We start from the raw sequence: 26,720 nt of genomic DNA on the forward strand, positions 1-26,720 counted from the left end.
GCCAGTACCCTAACCTCTCTGAGCCCTGGTCCTGATCCCGGGAGCCCTGGAGAGGCTGCCATTCATGCGTCCCATTCTGTGCCCGGCCCTGGGCTGAGAAGCATGGGGAATAGCTCACTTAGTCTCGTACCAACCCTGTGGGGCGGGTTTTGTAAAGATTTGTTTACAGACGAGGTACAGAGAGGGTGAGATGCTGGCTGGGGGCACCCAACTAGCAAGGGGTTGCATTAACCACCTATTTCTGAGGCTTTGACATCTGGGGCCTCCCTGACCCAGGAGGGACTGCCCCTCCCAGGCCTAGCAGATTCCTAGAGATAATTAAGGACTTGCCTGCTAGCGCACTTTTCATATGCAAACCAACCAATCCAGAACCCACAAACCACCCACCTGTTAGGCTCTTGCACTCAGGGCCACTATCCCTCTGCCCTAATCACCCCAGGGCCGGGTACTAGACAAATAGGCCCAGCCCCTATGCCCCCAGCTTGCTGAAGGTATTCAGACTAGCCAGTCCTAAGCCTGATTACATTGCCTCACCATTCCTTCTGGCAGAAACCACAATAAAGGCTCTTGCCCACATTTTTCTCATTCCCTCTGCCTCCTGACTGACCCTGGTGCTTCCCCGGGTGGCCCTGCATGGTGCATGGCGTGTCGTGCCCCTCCTCTTGGAATCTGTGCGTAACAAACTGTCTTTTTTTTTTTTTTTTTTTTGGCCATGCTGCGAGGCATGTGGGATCTTAGTTCCCTGACCAGGGATCGAACCCATGCCCCCTGCAGTGGAAGCACGGAGTCTTAACCACTGGACCACCCGGGAAGTCCCCAAACTGTCTTTTTAATGGCAGTCATCTCCTGATCTGCTGGCCTCGCCATACTGGCATAATAATAAACCCTACACTTTAAAACAGGGGGTGGGCCAGAGGAGAAGTGGGAAGGGCCAACTTCAGAGTCAGAGGATTTACTCTTCCCTTCAACAAAGGCTAGAGAAGCGAAGGCCAGGTCCACTGGGCCCCCTGATACCGTGGCCTCCTCATCTGAATGGGAGAACCGTCTGGTGGGAGGTGACGGCAAACATCCTTGTCAAGCCTCTGGTGGGAGCTGTCACTTGGCCCAGGGCCAGGCCTAGCTCTGAGTGTGAGGTGGCACCAGCAACTTCTGTTCGGGGCCCAGGCTGTACCCCTGGGGCCTCTCCCTTTCCCTCAGGTCCCAACTCACCGGTTCTGCTCTTCGAGTTTGGCCAGCAGCTCTAGCTCATCGGGGCTGAGGTTCTCGGAGTCAGAGGTGGGGGAGCAGGTGGGGCCCGACAGGGCCTCCTGGGACGAGGAGTCGGGGCTCAGAGTGGGGCTCGCCATGGTGGGCAGGCTCCTCAGCCGCGAGCAGGGCCAGGTCACAGCTCTGTCTGGGGACCAGAGACATGTGTGGTCAGCTTTGGGCAGGGTGCCCACACTGTCCCGCCGGCTCTGGACCAGTGAGCCTGCTGGTCACCCAGAGACATTTCCTCACCCCGGGCTTCCCACCTCTGGTCTGTCCACCTGGTCACTGCTCATCCCCACGCGCCCCCGTCTAGCTGACGGCCTGGCCGGCCCCTTCTGCTCCGGGGGCTGGCTACTGGGATCCCTGCCTTGGTAGTCCAGATGCCTGGATGGAATCAGGAGGGCAACGGCCAGCGCCTGAGCTGTCCTGCTGTCCCTGCGCATGAGCACCAAGTCTCAACTGACACCCTTGAGTCTTCAGCAGGGCCAGGGGCCAAGGCTCCCCGTCACACTCAGGGTCCCTGCTGCGACCGTGGGGGTGCCGATGCCCCTGCTTTGGTGGCTGTTCCTGACAGCTTTGGTCCCTGTCCCCAGCTGCGGCCTGTCCTGGGAGCCCTGCCTCGGCATCTGACCTTCCCTGTCTCATCAACCAAAGTGGGCTGCTGGCACAGCCACAAGCAATTATTCTCTACTGTTGATTGTCTGGTGCTGCCAATGGCCAGAAGAGTCAACTCCCCTTGGGCTGGGAAGCCAGGGACATGTCAAAGTGCTAGGAATCTGTGCTCTGATGGCCTCAGAGTGAGAGCTACAGGCTCTGATCAGTATCCTGATCTTGGCTTGCCATGTGCCGGGTGGGTGCCGGCCCATCTCTCCTACTCCTCCTGGGGATATTCCAGCCCCACCCTCCTGGGAGCTTCAGGGACACTGGCTGTGCCGAAAGCAAAGGCTCTGGACTCAAATGGAACAGCGTCTGAAGTGTGGCTCCCCTTGGCCCTCACCTGACCTGGCTCTGACAGCTCAGCCACAGAGGGGCCCTCGCCCAGGTCCTGCAGAGGGGGCATCTGGTCTCCAGGCAGCAGGAGGACAGTCACAGGAGAAAAGCAGCCCATTTTGCACCTGCCTGGCACCCTCAGGTCACTGAGCACCTTCCCACAGCCCAAGCTCAGCCCCCAACCAACACCTGAGGGTCCACAGGTCAGCTGGACTTGATCCTGGCCATGCACTTGATTCTAGTCTCCTTCCCTTGTGCTCCCCTGTCAAGGGGCAGCAGGCACCATTTTTCTTTCACCTAGTGGGGGGCTCATAACCCTCCCACCCCAGGACTCTGTGGCTCCCCAGGGCCACTGGTTCTGCTTCTGGCCCCTGACGGCCCCCCGAGTTTGTCGGGCACTGAGGGCTCTAGCTTTTGGTGAGTGGTACAAACTCTAGGCGATGGCTCCCATCAGAAGCAGAAGACCTTTTCCTCCTGTTGCCCAGATGGCCGGGGACAACCTGCCCCAAAGACCAAGCCACGGTGTGCCACCAAGCCAGGAGTTAATCATTCCTGAGAGAGGGCCAGTGGGGGCCGCTCCGGGGCTTCCCGCAAAGTCTGTGGCTGGCCCGGGGCAGAGAGGGGCCATGGACAAGGAGTGCTGACTTGGAAGGATCTCTCTGAGCAGGGAGGGGCTGGGAAGGCCGCGTAGGTTTCCCAACTTCAGAGCTGGGAGAGGGGAGTAGGTGGTGGAGGCGAGGATTGGAGCCCCATAAGCACAGCTGGATTTGGGGAGTAGTGGGGGCCTCGGAGACAAAGACCACACGTGGCCAGGGCTGGGGCTGGGGCCCACTGTCTCCGTGCTGAGCCCAGGGGACCCCAGCCTCAGAAGCGCATTGCCTTCTCCCCCAACCACAACCCTGGCCTGCAAAGAGCCCAAGAGAATGGTTCAGCTCTGAGTTTCCGATTAAAAGAAACTACTAGGGCAATACACTCGCAAAGTTTGCTCAGATACTTATCACAAATTAATGTGTATTTCATACAAGAAATAAAATGTATTCAATACTCAGGGCTTAAATTTGCAGCCTGAGAGGCAGAACCTTCTGGTCCCTCAGGAACTTTCTCTTGACTCATCCCCATACTCTCTAAATGCTGCGCAGCCCCAGAAACCATCCTCCTGATGCACGCAGAGACACACACTCCTTCACACTCACACACTCACACTTACCCACAACCTCATACCCCACACACTCAGATACATTCACACTCACAAACCACCTACACACACAGTCTTGCGTGCACATGCACACACGCTCTGACATACACTCACACACAATCGCACACCTACACGCTCAGATACACAATCACACACTATCTCACACCCACACACCCCTTTGCCCCTATGTGCACACGTATACACACACACGCACGCTTCCTGCACTGACCAGGTCTCGCCACGCCTGGAACCGAGTACATACGGATGGACATGGGCTCACTGCCCTCCTAGCTCTGTGAGCAGCCCTGTCCCTTCTCCAGAGCGCCCGGACTCTTACCGCCTCAGTCCCTCCTTCCCTGGCGCTTACTGGGGGCCGTCTGAGGGCCGGGCACTGTTCTAGGGGCAGGGATGTGGAGTGGAACGAGGCGAATGAGCCCCCACCTCCCCAGGGCACGCGGCCGCCCTACCCCTGCTGGAGGGGCACAGAGTCGCAGAGACAAGGCAGGTCCCCTCGAGTGCTGAGGGGCCACTGGCCTCTGAGACCCACACACAGGCCCTCCAGGTCTGGGGTCCCAGCCTCTCAACGGCCCCATTTCAATGCCCTTTGCTTCTGCTTCACTGCAGCCACCCGAAGGGGGTTCCTGGCTCCTGCGGAGTGGGCAGTGGGCCACCTAATGCCGTCCCTGCTGGCACCACCGCCCGCCACGCCCTTATAAGGTGGCCCATGGCTTAGGAAGCTGAGCCAAGCCAGAGGGGTGGGAGAAGACTGCCGGTGAGCTGGGGGTGGGGTCGGGGGGGCAGAAAGGTCAGGATGCTGGGGACCCTCCACCTCCCTTTTCCTCTCCCTCGCAGGGGCGTTTGGACACTGCCAGCCATGCTTCCGCCTTCTTGAAGTCCTCTCCCACCTAGTTTCCAAGAGGCCAGGTTCCTGAGGCTCCTCCTGCCTCGGTCCAGCCTGGCGCCCCTTCCTCCAGAGGCCCTGCTTTGGCCCTTATCCCTTCATGCCCTCGGTGAGCTCACTTTCAGGACTTAAATGACCAGATACATGTCGGTGATTGTGACATCCTCGTCCCCATCTTCTCCTTTCTCCTGAGCACCAGCCAAGATTGCCAACTGGCTCCAGGATGGCTCAATCAGCTCCACCACCGGCGTAGGAATCACCACTGTCTGGGTCCCTGCTACTTCTGCGACCCGCACTGAGCCTGGTACAACGTGAGAGTCGAGAAATATTGGAGGAATAGAACCTGCCTGCCCACCCACCGGTATTTCCTTAGTGCCAGTCAGGTCCTGGGCACCATGCTGAGGGCTGAATACTGCCAGGCAAAGACAGAAGCAGCCCCTGCACGCCCAGAGCATACGGGGGTGGCGGGCGGGCAGAGACCAAGAGATGATCATCTGCACTTTCTATTACAGACTGAGAGAAACGCATGGAATAAAAGATGAGGTAGAGTGGAAAACAGTCTGGCAGTTCCTCAAAAAGGTAGACAGACAGTTGCCAATATGACCCAGCAATTCCGCTTCTAGGTTATCTACCTGAGAGAATGGAAAACGTACATTCACAGGAAAACCTGTACACAGTTCTTTTTTTAATTCTTTTTTTTTTTTTTCCTGGCCGGGCCGCACCCCACGTGGGCTCTTAGCTCCTCAACCAGGGATCGAACCAGCGCCCCCTGCATTGGAAGCGTGGAGTCTTAACCACTAGACCTGCAGGGAAGTCCCACCTGTACACAATTGTTCACAGCAGCACGATTCACAATAGCCAGAAAGTGGAAACAACCCAAACGTCGATGGATGAATGGATAAATGAAATGTGGTCCATCCAGACAATGGAATGGTATTCAACCATAAAAAAGAAGGAAAGTGATTTTTTTCGGTGAACTCTTTCCTGGCAAACCACCCCCTGCCCCCGACCACCTCCAGGGTTCTGGCTCACTTCTCTCCTCTCTCCCCGAAAATACCTACCCCTATACCCCAGCCCAAGACACATTCTATGGCAATTCCTACTATACACGCCTGCCTGCCCTACTGGGTCATGAACATTCTGGGGGCAAAGGCCTATCTTCTTAATTTTCTACTCCAAGCCCCTAATGCAGCATCTGGCTGTTAGTAGGTGCTCAATCAATGTCTGCTGGATGAAGGAAGAGAAAAACCCCTGTGCTGCTCAGCCAGGTGATCAAGGTCAACACCATCAGTGATAAGTCACGTTGAGAGCATGTGCACTTGATACGCTGACATGAGAAGGGCACTTCATCTCTGGGCCTTTCTCCCCAAGACTGTGAGGAAAACATGTGACCAATCCAGATTAGGAGACACTTTAGAAAATTCCTGACTAGTCCTCCTCAAAACTGTCAAAGTCATCAAAAACAAGGAAAGCCTACGAAAACTGTCCCAGATAAGAGGAACCTCAGGAGATGTGAGGACAAAATGTCCTACGGGATCCAGGAAGGGGCCCTGGGAAAGAAAAAGGAAATTAGGGAAAAACTAAGGAGATCTGCATAAAGTATGGACTTTAGTTAATAATAATGTATCAATATTGGTCCATTAATTATAACAAACTTACCAGACGATGTTACTAATATGGGGAAACTGGCTGTGAGTGTGGGGTCTGTGGGAATGCTTTGTACTATCTTCTCAATTTTTCTTTTTTTTTTTTAAGAAATGATGAGAGATTACATCTATTTATTTATTTATTTTTGGCTGCATTGGGTCTTCGTTGCTGTGCGTGGGCTTTTTTAGTTGCGGCGAGCGGGGGCTACCCTTCGTGGCGGTGCGCGGGCTTCTCATTGCGGTGGCTTTTCTTGCGGCAGAGACCAGGTTCTTGGCACGCGGGCTCAGTAGTTGTGGCTCGCAGGCTCTAGAACGCAGGCTCAGTAGTTGTGGAGCACAGGCTTAGTTGCTCTGCAGCATGTGGGATCTTCCTGGACCAAGGCTCGAACCCGTGTCCCCTGCATTGGCAGGCGGATTCTTAACCACTGTGCCACCAGGGGAGTCCCGAACTTCTCAATTTTTCTGTAAAGCTAAAACTGTTTTGAAAACTAAAGTCTATTTTTAAAATTAAAAAAAAAAAAAAAAAAGAAGATTCTGTACCAGGGTAGACAGAAACGTAAAGGACAGTTTTATAACATGTGAGAGGTGCCCTAGCGAGTAGAGAGTTGCTCACTGGGTCTCCTGACGAGGCCGTAGAGGAAGAAGGATTTGCACTTGGATTTCTTTTCTCTTTCTTTCTTTTTTTTTTCTTTAAATACTGAGTGACCCACGTATTTTTAAAAAAACCATTTCATTTTATTTTCACTGAGCGGCTTGCAGGATCTTAGTTCCCCGACCAGGGACTGAACCTGTGCCCTCAGCAGTGAAAGTGCAGTCCTAACCACTGGACCACCAGGGAACTCCCTGCACTTGGATTTCTGACTCCAGAGCCTTTGCCCCAACTTGATCAGCTGAGCTGTCACTCTGCATTCAATGACTTTAGAAACAACCTACGTAAAACACCGAGTGCAGTGAGCACTCAGTAAATGAGTTACTCTTTTTCAACAGGTAGAGTGAGTGAGTGTGTGTGTGCCATCTTTCAGAGGCAGGCAGAAGACCCCAAGACTCCTTTACTTTTGCTTTCCTACCCACCCCGCCTCCATGTCCCACCCCCTACCAGCCCAGCTTCTGATCCTCTACCTCTAATGATTATGGGGACCCAGAGTCATTTCTAAATCTGAAGTCTTGAAAGATGCCACGTGACCCCATCTGCTCAGACTGACAGACTATCAGCTGGGCCACTCAGACCACCCCGACTCCTGGGGAGACGGCCTGACGTCTCCGGGTCTTTTCCTTGGCCATGGGGTGGGCATTTGATGGGCGAGCTGCCCCTCAGGTAACAAGGACGGCTGCTGGAATTCAGCAGTCACTGCCGGCCCTCCTCTTGTCCCCAGTTCTAGCCGCTCCTCCGTGCCACCCGGGATGTTTCCACATCCATGTACCTTCCTCCATGGCTGTGTGTGTGGATAAATGATCCCAGATCTCTTGGCCTCCCGGGAGGACTTCAGGGCCAGCAGCCTGGGTTCAAATCCCTCCTCACCTACTTTTCTATCTTTCTGATCTGGGTACAATGTGCTTTGTCTCAGTTTCCTCATCTGAAAACAGGGCTGATGATAGTACCGACCTCACAGGTTTTGTTGGGAGGAATAGATGAGCTAAAACCTGTCAAGTACTTAGGACAGGAGCTGGCTCATGATATTTATTTCCCCCTGGGTGGAAAGTTCCATGAGGGCAGGGGCTGGCTAGCCTACTAGTGGATCCCCAGAGTCTAGTGTACCATCAGGCATCTGATATTTGTGGACTGAATAAACAAACTTCCCCTCCTCAGCAGGCCCACCCCTTACGTGGCGGCCCTGTTTAAATATTAAACGCAATAAAACTAAAATCATTGTTATTGGTAGTAATAGCAGCAGCGGCAAGTACCTTCAGGCTAAAATCAGCTGTGGAAGGACCTGTGGAATCCCTTCTGACCTAGGACCTGTGGAATCCCTTCTGACCTAAAAAAAAGTTTACTACCTTGCATGTCAGCAGCTACTTTCTGCCACCATCACAGGTTCCTTCCTGGCAAATCCCTGATTTCTCTATATTTCAGTATCCCTGAGAATGACAAAGGAAACAATTTAAAGTCCTCATAAGCGTTCCAGGGACAGGTGGATAAGAGAAGTGGTATCTTGTAAAGGCTCTCGGCTCTTCAAAGCCAAGATGGTATCTTTCCTGCTGCAAAGGCTGGCTGGGCCAGGGCCCAGGGCGAGGTGGGTCGGCCCTGCCTTTGGGGGCTCTCCAAGCAGATGGATCTGACCTCTTTCTGCAGAAGAGATCCAGGCCCTCTTTCAGAAGTGGGTGAGTGGGGAGGACTGTCAGCTCCTAAAATCAACCAAGTGTCTACTAGGCATCTGTTACGTGCCCTGTTCTCGCCTAGGACTCAACTATGAACAAACAGACATGTGCCCTGCCCTCGTGGGACTCTTGGGCTGGGAGATAGCCCTCAATGAAACAATCTCACAGGGACTTCCCTGGCAGTCCAGTGGTTAAGACTCCATGCTTCCAACGCAGGGGGCACGGGTTCCATCCTCGGTGGGGAACTAAGATCCCACAGGCCGCGTGGCGTGGCCAAAAGATAAAAAACAACAACAAAAAACAATCTCACAAACACATCACGGTGCGCTGAGAAATGAAAGAAAAGTGCCAGTGGGGCTCTTGAAATCTCCCTGGAAGGGATCAATCTCTTCCCCAGCCCTGGTGAGTTGTTAGTTCTCCTAACTAACCTCCCTCTTGCCCTCTGTCTGGCTTCTAGAACATGTGTGCAGCAGACGTCCCTGGGCGGGGGGCGGTGGTGGGGGAGGTTTGCTGCCTTTCCAAGTTCAATTCCAAATACTGGTCCCTTTGACCAGGGAGCGTCCCATGGTGTGTGCCCCGTGGATGGCATTTGGGACACGAAGGCCTATAGGATGAAACCCACCAAACAAGGCACGCTTCCCTGCATGCACCATGCTTGCTCCTGCCGCCTGGGCATCTTCCAAGCACTTGGGCTGCCTGGAACACCCCTCCCTGCCACGCCTGCCCAGAGAGCTCCTCTCCCAACTCGTATGTCATCTCTGCTCCACCTTCCCTGATGCCCCGGGGATGCGCCAGGCCCTTTTCTCTGCTCCACAGCGTGCTGTCCATTAATCTGTCTCCTGCTTCCACACAGGATGGGCTGGAATGCTGGTCCCTCCGGGTGGTTTGGGGGGAGTAAATGAGATAGTATGTCAATGGGGCTTGGTACAGGGCCTGGTGCGCAGCACGGCCTGATCAGTGTGCGCTCCTGGTTTCAGCTCTCGCCTGCTGACGTGGAGAGGGTCTTTAGATGCAGGGCAGGGGCCACCCCTGACGTTCCTTCACACCCCAGCCCCTGACTCGATTCCCAGTACGTGGTGGGGGCCTCATCCGGAACAACCAGCACCCATATTCTGCAAGAGGAAACTAGAGCACAATCCTCCGTTCCCCCTGCACCCATCAAAAGCACATGCACAAAGACCCGGCCCCGGCCCCCCAGTCTAGGGTAAAGGGCACTGATGTCTTTCACCAGCCCTTCCCGGGAGCCTTCTCGTGTTTTCCTAAGGAGTCCACAGTCTATCCCGGGGAGGATTCTGACCCCACTGCATCTGCACAAAGTACCCCCTGGGGAGGCCGTGGAGTTTGTTTCCTGTGTGCCTCGTGACCTTCAGAAGTCTCTTCGTTCACTCCTCCCTTCAGCACGTGGGCAGAACAAACCTCTCCCCGCCCAGCGTCAGAGGTCTACGTGGGGTGTGGGCACTGCCAGCAAGCAGGCACCCGACTGCCCTCTGCCCCCCTGGGAGGTCCCTGTGGGGCCACAAATCCCACAACCAACTGTCTCTTAGCCTTGATGTAAACTGGCTCAGCCATGGAAAGACAGCCATTATCCACTGAGGCGTCAGCTAATTCCAACCAGGGGCCCAGGATGCCCAGTGACTCTGCTAGCACCCACAGGTGGGCGACTGCCCTCCTGGACCCCACTGACCCCTTCCACATGGTGCCCAGGGGACATTCAGGGCCACATCCTAACCTCTCTGGCTCCCCTGAAGTACAAAGTCCTGGTCTCGGGATTTCTCTCCCCATTTTCTAGATGGGTAAGTCAAGGCCCCAAGCTTAGATGCGCTTTTCCCCAGAGCCATCCAGAATCCACTGGTAAATATCCACAAAGAAGCCTGGGCTTGTTCCTCTGGGGTTTTCCAGGCACGCTTATGTCCGACAGGCAGTGCTGGCCTGATCTGGATTCCCCTCAGGCAGGACCTGGGGCTCCTTCTCAGTCCCTGCGGTCCTGGCTGCGCTGTCTCGCCAGTTCTGTGATCTGCCCTCCTCTTTGACTTGCCTCATCCCAACCTGCAGTCAAACCAAACCACCTGCAGCCGACCACAGAAGCCCAGGGGAACCCACAGGTTGGACCCGAGGGTGTGGGCTGTATGGGCGGGAAGAGCCAGTACACCTGGAAAGACACGACGACATGGGTCCCCCAGATCCATCCCAGCCCGGCTGAGGGAAAAAAAACCAAGCCAACTCCTCACTCGTGTTCCACCAGAGCCTCTTCAACACATTTTTCCCTTCTGAAAATATTCCTTAACAAAGAGCTGTCTGCTTCTGGCAGGCCCAAACCCAGCCCCACTGGGTCTCAAATGCCAGGATCGAAGGAAGCTGTTTCATCTTGGCATGACACGCCAGTCGTGGGTGAAAGAGTTCTCGGGGCTGTCAGGGGCTGGCCCTGCCATCGGAGGCCAGCGGGCGTGATGGGGTCAGGATGCTGGTCCTCCCAGTCTGGTCAGACTTCAGGACCGGGGCCAGGAGCAGGCGGTACCCCACCCCTACCCCTCTGCCAGGGCTGGCAGAAATGAGGGGGCAGGCAGTGGCTCTTCTGGGGAGACTGGTGTAGGGGAGAGAGAGGGCATCCTTCCCTTTGAAGAAGGGTAAAGCGGGGGAGATGAATAAAGGGGAAGAGGCCTGGGGCAGGTGTCCACAGGGGTGCTGGGAGATTCTGGGTCACCCCGCCACCTCCAGGGCCCCAGTGGGGGCACGGGCTCAGGGAGGCTGGTGCGGATGGGAAGGCCGGCTGCCTGGGGCAGGGCAGGGAGCTCATGTCTCTGAGTCTCGGCCTGAGCTGGGAGCTGCTGGGGCCTCCAGGAGGACCTGGGCAGGTGAATTCCAAGGAGGGGTGCTGAAGTGCTGAGGAGTCCTGTGTGTGTGTGTGTGTGTGTGTGTGTGTGTGTGTGTGGGCGCGTTGAGGGGGGCAGGTCCCAATTGTCTGGCTCTGTGTTGGAGGTCTTAAGTTTTTCTGCGTGTGTTGGGGATCCAAGTGTCTGTCCGTGTGTGTGTGTGTCTGTCCATGTGTGTGTGTGCGCTTGTGTGTGTGAGTGGGGCCCTCACAGAGGTGGGTGTCCCTTGGGTGGGGAGTGGGGTTCAGAACATCTGCTGGGAGGTCCTGAGCATGAGGTGAGGGTGGATTTTCAGGAAGTAGGGATCAAGACGAGTCAGGATCAGGGTGTGTGTGCGACGAGGACCCTGAGGAGTGGCTTTCAGGGGTGCCCTTGGGCATGGGGCTGCTGGGGGTGGGAGATGGCCCAGCAGGCTGAGGTGAGGCCTGCGGGCAGGAATCCGGATTTACAGAGGCTGGGGAGGGGTCCTGTGCGGTCAGAAGGGAGGGGTATGGCTCTAAGACGGGTATCCTTGGGGGTGGGGGCAGGTCTGGGCCCAGACATAGGATGTGAAGTGAGGGGAGGGATGGCGTGGCAAGGGGTCTACAGATGAAGGGGGTCTTGAGGGATCGGGACAGAGAGAGGGCGGAGGTCCTGGGCTTGCGGGGGCGCTCGTAGGGGCCGGGTCTGCGGGGTGGGGACTGGGGGAGGCCTGAAGGGTCCGGGAAGGGGTCCTGAGGGTCAGTAAAGAGGGTCAGCGGGGGTCACGGGCCTGAGGGGGCCTCCCGGGGAGGGGGCGGCGTGGGGGAGGAGGGCGCCCGGAGGAGTCGTGGGAGGGGCCCTGAGGGGTCGGGAAGTGTCGGAACGAGGATGGGCAGGGGCCAGGGCCCGAGGCTGACGGCCAGGGTCCGTGCTGGGAGTGCCGAGGGCTCCCGGCGTGGGTTCCGGGGCGAGGGGGCCCGAGTCCCAGTCTTGCCCGGCCCCCGTGGGCCGCAGCGCGGAGCCGCGGGCCTGAGAAGGCGCCCGGGAGGCCCGGCCCGCGCCGCCTACCTACCTGCGAAGAGCGCGCCGCCATAGCCATGCCGAGCCTCGCCGTCCCGGGCCGCGCCGCCGTCCCGGGCCCCGCCGCGTCTCTCGTCCCGCAGCCCGGCCCGGCCCCCTCAGCCGCCCCCCGGGACCGCGGCCGCCACCGGCTCTGTCGCTGCCATTTCACCCGCTGACAGGAGCCACTGCCCCGCCCCCGAAGCCCAGTCAGCCAATTCACCGCCCCCAGGCGCTCTGGCTCCGCCCGCTGGCCAGGAGTGACGGGGTGTTTGGCCAATCCATGGTCACTCCGTAAGGAGGGAGAGGGCCCTGGCTACGGCCAGAAGGTTGCCGCCTTTAAGGAGAGAAGCGAATTGAAATTAGGGAAGCAGTGAAGGACGGGGTGTTTTGCCTATCGGAATGTGGAATCCTGTTGATCAACACTTGGCAGGGCCAATAGGAAGGAGAGAGGGGTGTGTCTCTGAGGGAAGGCTGGGTCCCTGAGGAACCCCAGACAGAGGCAGGCTAGCGTTTGGCTCTAAGCCCCGCCCAGAGTCGGGCTTTTTGCCCAATAACGAGACTTCCTGGGACGGCCATTATTATCTGCCCCTCAAACCTCGGCCATGGTAACTCTTGGGCCTCTATAAAGAAGATTGACACCTAGGGAGCCAATGACACTGAAGGAGGGCGGTGAAGTGACGCTCTCTGGCCAACGAGATCGTGTGAGGCTAGCCTCCCGGGCGGTGGGGCTTGAGGCCTGGTGTGAATGAAATACGGGAGGGGCTGAGAAGGGCGTGGCCTAGATCAGTGATGGGGCGGGGGCAGATCAGGTAGAGGCTAATGGGTTGGGTCTGAGAAGGGGCGTTGCCAGAAATCCCTTAGGCTGAGGGACCACATCTTCTCTGACCCCGGCTCTGTGCTGAGGGCGGGGCTTTGGGTGGTCAGGGTGTCACACCGGAGACTCAGGCCTGTCCCATTCTCTAGTCTAGGCCGGGTTAGGTATCTTCTCTGAGGCTGACAGTGTCTTATGTTCCCCCATCAAACTCAGAGCACGCTGTTATCACTGCTTACATGGCCCTCCCATCCCCCACCCCTCCTAGATAGATGGGGGCGGGGGAAGGCAGGGCCTAGGTCAGGGCGTCCCTGGCATTGCTGAGCAGGGGCCCAGAACATGGGAACTGCTTATAAACGTTTGATGAATGAATGAATGGCGGGCCCAAGATTATTCACAGGAAAGGGAAGGGTGGGGGGATCGCTCAGGCTGGGGAGGGAGATGTAGAGGCAGTTACGTATAGGGGGCAAGACAGAGAAAAGGACAAGTTCCCACCCCAAGATGCAGGGGTGGGCCCTGGAGGGGTGTGGGGCAGGGAAGGACCCTGTCACAGAAGAGAGGGTGACATCGTAAGTTCAAAACGGAGAGACAGAAATGGAAACGGGGAAGGCTGGCACCCAGAGTGGGGAGTGTCAGGACCTTCTGAGGTTTGAGATCTCAACCTTCGAAATAGTAGGTAGGGGGTTCCTTCTGGTTTTGGGAGTGGTGAATGCCATACGGCCACGCTTTCTGCCCCTGTCCATCCGTCTCCGCCTCTGTCTACGCTCCGTCCCGTCTACATTTTGCCTCTGTCTATTCTCTCTTTGTCTCTGTCTCTACTCTGAATCTGTCTACACCCTCTCTGCCGCTGTCTATACTCCCTCTCTGTGTCTTCCCTCTCTCCCTCTCTCTTACTATCTATTGTACATTGCATCTATTAAAATTTTGGAACTGTTAAGAAAAGCTTCCAAGCGTATTTCTAAAAACTCTGTGGTAAAAATAATTATAATGAATTCCTTCTCCCCCACATGCCCATATACCCGCATATCCCATTTTTAAAAAAAAGAACATATCTTTGGGACTTTCCTGGTGGCGCAGTGGTTAAGAATCTGCCTGTCAGTGCAGGGGACATGGGTTTGAGTCCTGGTCCGGGAAGATCCCACATGCTGCGGAGCAACTAAGCCTGTGTGCCACAACTACTGAGCCCTTGTGCCACAACTACTGAAGCCCGTGCACCTAAAGCCCATGCTCCACAACTAGAGAAGCCACTGCAATGAGAAGCACGCGCACCGTAAGGAAGAGTAACCCCTGCTCACTGCAACTAGAGAAAGCCCATGCACAGCAACAAAGACCCAACGCAGCCAAAAATAAATAAATGAAATTATATATATAAAAAAAAGAACATATCTTTGATCCCCTGGCTGTCCAGTGGTTAGGACTCCATGCTTTCACTGCTGAGGGCCCAGGTTCCATTCCTGGTTGGGGAACTAAGATCCCACGTGCCGCAGGGCAAAAAAAAAAAAGAAAAGAAAAGAAAAGCATATCTTTGCCTCCTCCTCCCTTTTATTTTTGGTGGGGGGATCTTAGTTCCTGGGCCAGGGATCAAACCCATGCCCTTTGCAGTGGAAAGGTGGAGTCTTAACCACTGGACCGCCAGGGGAGTCCCTATTTGCCTTCCTTCTTTTAAAGCTTATGTGCTGGACATTTCATAGTCCTTGACAAATCCAAGGTGACCTTGGATTTGGAGAGTATGAAGCTGAAGAGAATCTTATGGACATTGTCCTCTGATTCCTGGGTGGACTTGGGAGGTGGGGGGAGGACCCCTATGGGCACGTTAGAGATAGGATGCAGGGTAAGTCAGGAGGGCAAGAGTGACACCAGGATGTGGTGAGGGTCAAGTAGTCACCAAAGGACAATCTCTGAGCTGGCTGCCCGTGGTCCCTCAGTGCGGAGTGAGAAGCCATCATAAAGGACAAATCTTGGGGTTTGCCTTCAGAAAAGAACAGTTTGATGTGACCCACAACTTCCAAGATACAGAAGAACCTGGACTGGACAGGAGGTGGGGGACAGAGGGGTCTGCAGAGGCACAGACCTGGGTGGGGTCCAAGGCCACCCAGATAGAGGTCATGACCAGATCGTTTCTGGGACCTTGCCTAGGAGATAAGTGGCATCTGGTGTCTGGGGAATAAAGTTAAACACTAGGAAGATGCACAAGGCATCTGACCCTCTCATCCTTACTCTGCCATATTCACACAAAGGATGGTTTTATTCTGGGGACACTTTGATTCCATTTTTATAAGCACAGTGGGAAAAAAAATCCAACACATTTCTGTTGGAAAAGACTTTTGAATCCTAAGCTGAATCTAGCCAATTAGATTGCTGGATCACTTTGCTATTCAGTGCACTTAAACCGTTCCCAATTTTTTTTCAGTGTTCATTTTTACTTGACTGAAATCATTTTTATCAGGAACATTTTTTTCCATGTGATTTTTGCAGTAAACATTTGATTCGTTAATTGGACTCTTTTTGTCCAATTTTTACCAGCTGTCAATTCTACCTCTGTGATTTTTTTTGGGGGGGGGGGTGGTTGTCATACCTTCAGAGTCAAATTTTGCATATTTAAATTTATTAAAAGACTCTTCTCAGTATTTAGCAGATAAGTTTTAGGACAATCAAAAATTTTTTTCTGGACTAAGCTTTGGACTCAAAATTTGTTTGTTGGGAATATCGATTAATATGGGCTCAGACTTGATACTTTGTCTTATAAAGAGCGAAAAAGGGGACAATATATGTAGCTCCTCCTATGAAGAAGTAGAGTCTGTTTCCCCATCACTTGAATTTGAGCTGGCTTTATCACTTGTTCTGACCAACAGAATGCATCAGAAGTGATGCTGGGCTAGTTCTGAGCCTAGATCTTAAGAGGTTTAGCAGCTTCTGCTCTTTTTGTTTTTTGGAGAATTTTTAATTGTGGTAAAATATATATAACCTAACATTTGCCATTTTTAAGTGTACAATTCAGTGGCATTAGCTGCATTCACAATGCTCTGCAATCATCACTACCTACTTCCAAAATTTTTTCATCATTCCCAAGTAGAAACTCTGTCCCCATGAAACAATAACTCCTCATTCCCCCCTGCCCCACCCCCAGCCCCTGGTAACCTCTATTCCACTTTCTGTCTCTATGAATTTATCTATTCTAGGTAGTTCACCTGAGTGGAATCATACAATATTTGTCTTTTCGTCTGGTTTATTTCACTGAGCAAATATTTTCAGGTTCATCCATGTTGTATTAGAACTTCATTCCTTTTTATTAAAAGCTAAATCATATTCTGATGTTTGTATGAACTATATTTTGCTTATCCATTCATCTGTCAATGGACGCTTGGGTTGTTTCCACCTTTTGGCTACTGTGAATAATGTTGCTATGAACACGGGTGCAAAAGTACCTGTTTGAGACCCTGCTTTCAATTATTTTGATATATACCCAGGAGTGGAACTGCTGGATCCTATGGTACTTCTATGTTTAGCTTTTTGAGGAACCGCCAAAGTGTTTTCTACAGTGGCTGCACCATTTTAAATTCCCACCAGCAATGCATGGGGGTTCCAATTTCTCTACATCCTTGCCAATATTTGTTATTAAAAAAAAAACTATAGCTATCCTAGTAGGTGTGAACTGTTATCTCACTGTGGCTTTGACTTGCATTTACCTAGTAACTAATAATATTGAGCATCTTTTTATGTGTTTATCGGCTGTTCGTATATCATCTTTGGGGAAATGTCTATTCAAGTCTTTTGCCCATTTTAAAACTGAGTTGTATGTTTTTTGTTGTTGTTATTGAGTTGCAGGATTTCTTTATATGTTCTGGATATTAAGCTCTTATCAGATATATGATTTGCAAGTATTTTCTCCCATTCTGTATGTTGTCTTTTCACCTTCTTGAAGACATCCTTTGACGCATAAAAGTTTTAAATTTTGATGAAGTCCAATTTATTTTTTCTTTTTTCGCCTATGCTTTGGATGTCATATCTAAAAATCCATTGCCAAATTCAATATCATACAGATTTACTTCTATGTTTTCTTCTAAGAGTTTAATAGTTTTAGCTCTTATATTTAGGTTGTTTTTCCATTTTTAGTTAATTTTTATATATGATGTGAAGTAAAGGTCCAATTTCATTCTTTTGCATGTGGAAATCCAGTTGTCCCAGCACCATTTGTTGAAGACACTATTTTTTTCCCCATTGAATGGACTTGGCACTGTTGTGAAAAATCAACTGGCCATAGATGTATGGGTTTATTTCTGGATTTTCAATTCTATTCCACTGGTAATACATCTATCCTTGTGCCAGACCACACTGTTTCGAACTGTTTTGTTACTGTAGCTTTGTATTAAGTTTAAAATCAGAACGTATGAGTCCTGTCAGCTTTACATTTAAAGTAGTTATTGATGTACTTATTGCCATTTTGTTAATTGTTGTGTTGTTTTTGTAGTTCTTCTTTCTTCCTTTCTTCTTTTGCTCTCTTTGCTTGTGATTTGATGAGTATCTTTAGTGTTATGTTTGGATTCCTTTCTCTTTTTTTGTGTATGTGTCTATTATAGATTTTTGGTTTGTGGTTACCATGAGGTTTATATATAGAAATATCTGTATATGTACATGATTAAGTTGCTGATCTCTTCAGTTTGATCATATTTTAACAACCCTGCATTTTTCCTCACCCCCTGCAATATTTACTGGTTTTGACATCATATTTTACATATTTTTGTTTCATGTATCCCTCAGCTACTTATTGTGGATATAGATGACTTCATTACTTTTGTCTTTTAACCTTCGCACTAGCTTTTTTTTAAAAAATAAATTTATTTATTTATTTATTTATTTTTGGCTCTGTTGGGTCGTCGTTGCTGTGTGCAGGCTTTCTCTAGTTGCGGTGAGCGGGGGCTACTGTTCGTTGCGGTGTGCGGGCTTCTCATTGTCGTGGCTTATCTTGTTGCGGAGCACGGGCTCTAGGTGCACAGGCTTCAGTAGTTGTGGCACGTGGGCTCAGTAGTTGTGGCTTGCGGGCTCTAGAGCTCAGGCTCAGTAGTTGTGGCGCACCGGCTTAGTTGCTCCGCGGCATGTGGGATCTTCCCGGGCCAGGGCTTGAACCCGTGTCCCCTGCATTGGCAGGCAGATTGTTAACCACTGCGCCACCAGGGAAACCCCCTACTAGCTTTATAAGTGGTTGATCTACTACCTTTACTGTATATTTGCCTTTAACAATGAGATTTTTCCTTTCATAATTTCACAGTTTTAGTTATGGTCTTTTCTTTTCTGTTTATAGAAGTCCCTTTAACATTTCTTGTAAAGCTGGTTTGGTGGTGCTGAAGTCTTTTAGTTTTGCTTGTCTGTAAAACTTTTGATCTCTCCTTCAAATCTGAACGAGAACATTGCTGGGTAGAGTATTCTTGGTTGTAGGTTTTCCCATTTCATCGCTTAAAATATATCATGCCACTCTCTTCTGACCTGCAGAGTTTCTGCTGAAGAGTCAGCTGATAGCCTTATGGGAGTTCTCTTGTACATAACTTCTTGCTTTTCTATTGCTGCTTTTAATATTCTCCCTTTGTCTTTAATTTTTGCCATTTTAATTACAACATGTAATTAAAGAGGTATGGTCCTCTTTGGGTTGATCCTGATTGGGACTCTCTGTGATTCCTGGACCTGGATGTTTGTTTCCTTTCCCAGGTTAGGGAAGTTTTCAGCTATTATGTCTTCAAATATGTTCTATGCCCCTTTCTCTCTCTCTGTTCTCCTTCTGGGACCCCTATAATGTGAATGTCAGTACGCTTGATGTTGCTCCAGAGGTCTCTTAAACTGTCCTCATTTTAAAAAATTCTTTTTTCTTTTTTTCTGTTCAGCTTGAGTGATTTCCACTATTCTTTCTTCCAGTTCACCGATCCATTCTTCTGTATCATCTAATCTACTGTTGATTCCTTCAAGTGTATTTTTTAAAAAAATATTTATTTATTTGGCTGCCCTGGGTCTTATTTGCAGCACGCAGGATCTTCGTTGTGGTGTACAGGATCTTTTAGTTGTGGCATATGGGATCTAGTTCCATGACCAGGGATCGAACCCCGACCCCCTGCATTAGGAGTGCGGAGTCTTAACCCCTGGACCACCAGGGAAGTCCCTCAAGTGTATTTTTAATTTCAGTTATTGTACTCTTCAGCTCTGTTGGTTTTTTCTTTATATTTTCCAACTTTTTTTTTTTTTAAATGCCTAACTTCTGGGAATTCCCTGGCAGTCCAGTGGTTAGGACTCTGGGCTTTCACTGCTGAAGGCTCAGTTTCAATCGCTGGTCAGAGAACTAAGATCCTGTAAGCTGTGTGGCACAGCTAAAAAAAAAAAAAGCCTAACTTCTCACTCTGTTCATCCATTTTCCTCCTTAGTTCTTTGAACATCATTGTGATCAATACCTTAAACTTTACTGGGTAGGGTTGCTATAAACTTTTGCCTGTTGAGAAATTTGGTTATGACAGTTTCTGCTTTTTTTTTTTTTTTAATAAATTTTTAAAAAAATTTATTTTATTTATTTTTATTTTTTGGCTGTGTTGGGTATTCGTTGCTGTGTGCGGGCTTTCTCTAGTTGTGGGGAGCGGGGACTACTTTTCGTTGTGGTGCGCAGGCTTCTCATTGCAGTGGCTTCTCCTGTTGCGGAGCACGGGCTCTAGGTGCGCGGGCTTCAGTAGTTGTGGCACGTGGGCTCAGTAGTTGTGGCTCGCGGGCTCTAGAGCGCAGGCTCAGTAGCTGTGGTGCACCGGCTTAGTCGCTCCGCGGCACGTGGGATCTTCCCGGATCAGGGCTCGAACCCACGTCCCCTGTATTGGCAGGCGGATTCTTAACCACTGCACCACCAGGGAAGCCCTCTGCTTGTTTTTTGATGTTTCTGTTGGGGGTTGATGAGAGAGCTGCCTACCTTGCCATTTAGCCCAGTAACCTGGTGATGAGAGGCACATGACTCAGTCACCCCTGTGGCCTCAATCACCAACCAATCAACCTCCAGCTATGAATAAGTCCATCTGTTCCCATTTTCTATTGCTGTGCAACAAACCACCGTAGAACTCAGTAACATAAAATAGCAACCATTTAAAATATATTCATGGGTTCTGTGGGTCAGGAGCCTGGACAGGGCACAACAGGGATGGCTTGTTTCTGCTCCGTGGTATCTAGGACTTAAGCTGGGAAGACTTGAAGGGCTGGGGGGTGCCTAGAGTGGCTGGGAGCTGGAATTATCTGGTGGTATTTCTATTCACATGTCTGGTTTCTGGGCTGGGATCACTCAAATAATCGGGGTCTCTTGGGGGCGAATCCCTCTTTTTTTCTGTAGTCTCAGGGTGTCTCCATGTAGTTCCCTTCACATGGCATCTCTAGCATGGCAGCTTCAGGGTAGTTGGACTCCTTACATGATGTCTCAAGTCTCTGGGAGTGAGTCTTCCAGAAAACAAGGAAGCAGCTTGCATGATCTTTTATGATCTAGTGTTGGAGATCATATAATATTGCTTCTGCTATACTCTATTCGTTGAAGCAGTCCAAGCCCACCCAGATTCAGGGGGATCAAGACCTCCTCTCTTGATGGGAGCATTGTCAAAGTATTTCACTTATCTTGTAAAACTGCACTGGCTAAGTAGCCAGACTTAATCGACCCACCACAGATGCATGAATGAGCTCACCTGTGCTCAGCAGAACTTTCCAACAGAGCCAGACCCAAATTTCTGAACCACACAATTATGAACTAAATAGTTTTTATTTTGAATCATTAATTTTTGGGGAGGGACAGTTTGTTATGCAGCAAATGCTAACTGATACATCTTGGCAGGTACATAGCACTCACCATGCCTAATATCTTCTGATCACTTCCTGGAGCCCTGCAAGGTGATGCAAATGAGCAGACCCATGGCTTCTGTAGTTCAATGACTCCTCCCTGTCTGTGTTCACCCTACAGTCCACTGCCCTTGGTTTTACCTGCCATGACAATTCCACCCATCCCACTGCTCCTTGATTAGTTTCAACAACCCGTGAACAGAACCCTGAACATAATAAAAGAAATGTTGAAGCACTCCTTAGCTATTCTACTCTTAGACTATACAGCTTACTCCATTTAGTCTCTCATTTTACAGGTATTAGTTGAGCATCTACTATATGCCATTCACTCAAAAACACTGGAGACATGATAGTTAATGTGAACAAAAGGGTCCCAGCACTAACAGAATTATAGTCTGGTGGGATATGGTAAGCCGTTTCTAAAATGGTCCTTACCTCTTGGTATTCATGGCCTTGTGTAATCCTCTACTAAAGAGTAATTTGCTTCTAACCAGTAGAATATCTCATCATGAAGAAATGCCATTTCGGAAATTAGGTTACAAAAGATTCTGACTGCTGTCTTGCTGGCACTTTCTTCCTTGCTGGCTTTGATGAAGTTGCCTTGTTGGAGAAACTCATGTGGTAAATAACTAAAGGCATCCTTTGACCAACAGATAGCTAGGAACTGAGACTCAGTCCAACATCCCACAGGAAACAAATCTGACCAAAACCCACATGAGTGAGGTTGGAAGTGAATCCTTCCCCTATCCAACTTTCAGATGAAACCATAGTCCTCCTGGCCATCCCCCTAATTGCAGCCTCAAGAGAGATCCCAGGCAAAGGATCCACTAAGTCATGGCTAGATTCCTGACCTGCAAAAACCTGGGATAACAAATGTGTGTTGTCTTAATCCATTCAGTTGTGGCAATTTGTTATATAGTAACAGATAACTTCTATGTAGGGGAGCCAGAGGTGAAACAAACAAATCAATGAACAATTTGGAGATAGATCACAGAGTGATACAAGATATCCAAAGGGGCCCAAGAAGAAGCTTGAAATCCAAGCCAACTGGGGCTTCCTTGGAGGTCCAGTGGGTAAGACTCTGTGCTCCCAATGCAGGGGACCCGTGTTCGATCCTTGGTTGGGGAACTAGATCCTGAATGCATGCTGCAACTAAGAGTCTGCATGCTGCAATTAAAAGATCCAGCACGCTGCAACTAAGACCCAACACAGGGGCTTCCCTGGTGGCGCAGTGTTTAAGAATATGCCTGCTAATGCAAGGGACATGGGTTCGAGTCCTGATCCAGGAAGATCCCACATGCCACGGAACAACTAAGCCCATGTGCCACGACTACTGAGCCTGCATGCCACAACTACTGAAACCCGCACGCCTAGAGCCTGTGCTCCACAACAAGATAAGCCACCGAAATGAGAAGCCCGCGCACCACAATGAAGAGTAGCCCCTGCTCATCGCAACTGGAGAAAGCCTGTATGCAGCAATGAAGACCTAACAGAGCCAAAAATAAAATAAATAAATTTATATTAAATAAAAGACCCAGCGCAGACTAAATAAACAAACAAAAACCAAACAAACAAAAAAACTGAGCAGACTAAATATCATACAAGACACTAGAAAGGAAAGTAATTAAAGATCTAGTACCTAAAACAACATCAGAACAAGATTGTTTTATAGCCTCACCCTTGTCTCCCTATACCCTAGCTTGTGGCCATTTGGTGTTTATAACCACTTTGGGCTTTCACTTTTGACCTATTGGATCTTGGGTGGTTTCTCACTCAGTTCTGGTCTCAGTGTCTCCCCCTGACTGCTGCCCTCTGCAGCCTCAGGCTGGCTGCAATCCTGGAGAAACTGGACAATCAGTCCATCCCTGGTTCTCTTCCTTTCTTGTCCTTCCAACAGCAGAAGGGGATTTGGATTGCAAAAGTTCATAAATGACAGGCAAATTGCAAGGTCAGGCAAAAGAAGAGGAAAGAGATGGAGCAAGAGCCGGCTGGGAGGAAGGAGGAGACCCAGCGGGTGAAGCCATCAGGGGAGTCCCAGGAAAGTGGGGTTCAAGCAGGAAGGAGGGAGTGGCCACCTTTATCAAGGGTGAGGCCAAGACAAAAATGGGTCTGCTGGTGTTCTCAAAGGAAAAGTAGATACTGCCATTGGTGGTTTTGGGAGGGGTGAAGGCAGGAGTGAGAACAGCCCTTCTCTAAGAAGTGTGGTGACACCTAGAGGTTTTTCCCCAAAGATGGAAGAAGCGTGCCTCTGTTCCTGGAAGTCTTCCTGTTCCAAGACGTGAGGCACAACTCATCCACATCACCAGGAATGGAGCCTTCAAGGCTGGAGCAACAGCTGACCCAGGACCCTTTACTGCAGGGCAGAATGTGTGATGGGGCACACCTTCCTTCCTGGGGCTCTGGAGGGCAGCAGTGCCCAGGAGAGGCTAAGGCTCAAGGTGAGGAAATGAGCAAACCCGGGGGATTGTGAAGTCACTCTCAAGAACAGGTAAAATAGGGCTTCCCTGGTGGCGCAGTGGTTGAGAGTCTGCCTGCCAATGCAGGGGACACGGGTTCGAGCCCTGGTCTGGGAAGATCCCACATGCCACGGAGCGATTAGGCCCGTGAGCCACAATTACTGAGCCTGCGCATCTGGAGCCTGTGCTCCGCAACAAAAGAGGCCGCGATAGTGAGAGGCCCGCGCACCGCGATGAAGAGTGGCCCCCGCTTGCCGCAACTAGAGAAAGCCCTCGCACAGAAACGAAGACCCAACACAGCCATAAATTAATTAATTAATTAATTAATTAATTAAAAAAATAATTAAAAAAAAAAAAAAAAAGAACAGGTAAAATATTGAGAGAAGTAGGAAGGGCAGCATGCCAGGCAGAGGGACCAGCTAATGCAAAGGCAAGGAGGCAGGAAGGTATCTGTTCTGTAAACCTGTGCTGAAGCCTCTTTGACCACTGGGTGGTGCTGTCCAGCCTGGCGAGAAACACAGTAGGCTGTGCGTTCCCTGATTCCTGCCCACAGCCCACAGTGGTCTCCTCCTGGTCTGTATGTTAGCTGAGGTTCTGGAATTCTGGTGCTGGCAGGTTTCTGTGAGGCCAGCCCAGCCTGGGTCCCATTTCAATGACACCTCTAAAGCAGCAGGTGGCACTTGTCTGAGAATCAGGGAGGAAGGTGGGGTATAACCTGGGGCAGATCTTTGGGGAAATCGTTCTGCTGTCAGATCAAAGCTTATAAGGTATGACAGAGTCTGTGCAGCTCAACTGGTTTGGGGAGGGGCTCCACGTGGGTAGGCAAGGAAGACTTCCTGGGGGAGGTGGCATTAAAAGATGATGCGGGCTTCCCTGGTGGCGCAGTGGTTGAGAATCTGCCTGCCAATGCAGGGGACACAGGTTCGAGCCCTGGTCTGGGAAGATCCCACATGCCGCGGAGCAACTGGGCCCGTGAGCCACGACTACTGAGCCTGCGCGTCTGGAGCCTGTGCTCCGCAACAAGAGAGGCCGCGATAGTGAGAGGCCCACGCACCGCGATGAAGAGTGGACCCCGCTTGCCACAACTAGAGAAAGCCCTCGCACAGAAACGAAGACCCAACACAGCCAAAAATAAATAAATAAATTAAAAAAAAAAAAAAAAAAAGATGATGCGATTTGTCGGTGGAAGAGAGATGAGAATCCAGGCGGGAATGTAGGACAGGGCAGCTACATACGTCTGTGTGGTACAGAAGATGAACTAGGCAATGGAGTGAGACAGTATTTCCTCACTCATGTCATCTGCTTACTAGACATTTGTTGAGATCTGATGAGCTTCCCGGTTGGTAAGGGTGGCGCACACCAGTTCCATGGGGACCGAAGCACCTCCACGCAGGACCCTTCTGGACCTTGCCTTATGTACTTTATCTGGTTGCTCATCTGTCTCCTTTATAATATCCTTTATAACAAACCAGTAAATGTTTTGGTAAGTAAATGTTTCCCTGAGATTTGTGCGTTCTAACAAATTATCAGACTTGAGGAGGGAGTCGTGGGAAACCCTGATTTGTAGTGGGTGGGTCAGAAGTATGCATGGCCTAGATCTACACTTCGTGTCTGAAGTTGAGGAGAGTTTTGTGGGACTGACCCCTTAACCTGTGGGATCTGTTAAAAACAAGACAACAGAGCCGAAATGGAGTCCCTTATAGTGAGCCTCACATCACCAAACTCAGTCTTAATGACAGAGCTCTCTCAGAAATGGAATCTTAAACCAGCCAATAAGGAATCGTCTGATAGACCCCTGCCATCCCCTACAGGAAAATAATCTTACAATGACCCACCCACTTTTTTGCCGGTACGACTTCCTTGATCCTGCTCCCTTCTGCCTATAAAACCTCTAGCTTGGGACTTCCCTGGCAGTCCAGTGGTTAAGAGACTGCGCTTCCATTGCAGGGGGCATGGGTTCGATCCCTGGTTGGGGAGCTAAGATCCCGCATACCGCGCGGTGCGGCCCCAAAATAGAAAATAAAAACCAAAAAAACCCCAAACCAAAAAACCTCTAGCCTTGTACAGCCCTTCAGGGCTCCTTTCTATCTGCTAGACTGGATGCTGCCGAATTCATGAATCATTGAATAAAGCCAATAAGATCTTTAACGTGTACACAGTTGCTTTTTTTTTTTTTTTTTTAACAGATCTGTTGCTGTCTCCAGGTGGATAGTGTCAGGACTGCGTTCAATCTGTAGGACATCCAGTCGGAGTTGGGTGAGACTGGGAGAGGGGCTTGGTGATGTTGGAAAATACTCCAGAGCTTTCTGACGGTCACGTTCTGGGGGAAAGGTTACATGCTGAAGGACGAGTTGTTTGAGAGGAGGTGCAACAGGGTGGTAGGAGAAAGGGTGTTTTCAGTTCGAGCGATCCGCACATGCAAAGGTCAGGAAGTGAAAGAGAATGTGGCTTCCTAGAGGAACTGAAAGTTTTTCAGCAGGACTTTAGAGCCCCAGGAGGAAAAACGGGATGGCCGGTCCAGGATCCAATCACGAAGTGTTGAACACCAGGCGGAGGGGTTTATAATGAACAGTAGTAGGAATAGCCCATCCAAGAGAGAGTATCTTGTTTCATCTTCCTGAGGGGTTGGTGTTCCAGCTCTGTTGATGTGTCTCTGGAGATGGGAAAGCCACCACCTCCCCAGATCTGCCTACAGCTGTGAGGCCATGAGAATGTCTCCTCAACTCCTGAGCCTCAGTTTTCCCCATATGTGAAATGGGAACACAGAGCGTCTTAGTCCTTTCAGGCTGCGATAACACAATGCCATAGATGGGAGGCTTAAACAACCAACATTTATTTCTCACAGTTCTGGAGGCTGGAAGTCTAAGATAAACGTGTGGGGAAATTTGGTGTCTGGTGAGGACCCGCCTCCTGATTCACAGAAGACCATCTTCTAGCTGTGTCTTCACATGGCAGAAGGGGTGAGAGAGCTCTCTGGGGTCTCTTTTATAAAAGCACTAATGCCATTCACGAGCTAATCACTTCCCACATGCCCACTTCGGAATATCATCCCCTTAGGGATTAGGTTTCAATATAGGAATGTGGCGGAGTGGGACACAAACATCCAGTCGATGATACAAACCCACTTCACAGGGCTGTCATGAGAAAAGTTAGATCTCTTGGCACCAAACAGATGCCCAATAAAAGTTCTTTCCCTCCTCCTTTCTTTCTTCTTTTTCTTCTTCTTTTATTTTCTTGGCCGTGCTGGGCAGGCGGCATGTGGGATCTACTTCCCTGACCAGGGATCGAACCCTCGCCCCCTGCAGTGGAAGCACCGAGTCCTAACCACTAGACCGCCAGGGAAGTCCCCCTCCTCCTTTCTTTAAGGAACAAAAACCCCTCTGAAAGACCTTGAACATGCCACACAGTTGGATCTCCCATGCTCTGTT

At 50.8% G+C, this 26,720-nt stretch overlaps 1 protein-coding gene across 7 annotated transcripts in view; it reads right to left on the reverse strand.

The window, feature by feature from the left end:
• EVI5L (ecotropic viral integration site 5 like) overlaps nt 1–12,375 on the reverse strand; it is a 29,553-nt gene extending 17,178 nt beyond the window's left edge. For all 7 annotated transcript variants that reach the window (XM_036846031.1, XM_036846034.1, XM_036846036.1 and 4 more), the window contains exons 1-2: nt 12,200–12,375; nt 1,210–1,393 (exon numbers count right to left, since the gene is read on the reverse strand). In XM_036846031.1, coding sequence (XP_036701926.1) covers nt 1,210–1,346 — 137 coding nt within the window. In that variant the 5' untranslated portion in view covers nt 1,347–1,393; nt 12,200–12,375. The remainder of the gene's footprint in view (nt 1–1,209; nt 1,394–12,199) is intronic.
• Nucleotides 12,376–26,720: the final 14,345 nt, after the last annotated feature.

Source organism: Balaenoptera musculus, chromosome 3, assembly GCF_009873245.2.
Source record: "Balaenoptera musculus isolate JJ_BM4_2016_0621 chromosome 3, mBalMus1.pri.v3, whole genome shotgun sequence".
NCBI lineage: Eukaryota > Metazoa > Chordata > Mammalia > Artiodactyla > Balaenopteridae > Balaenoptera > Balaenoptera musculus.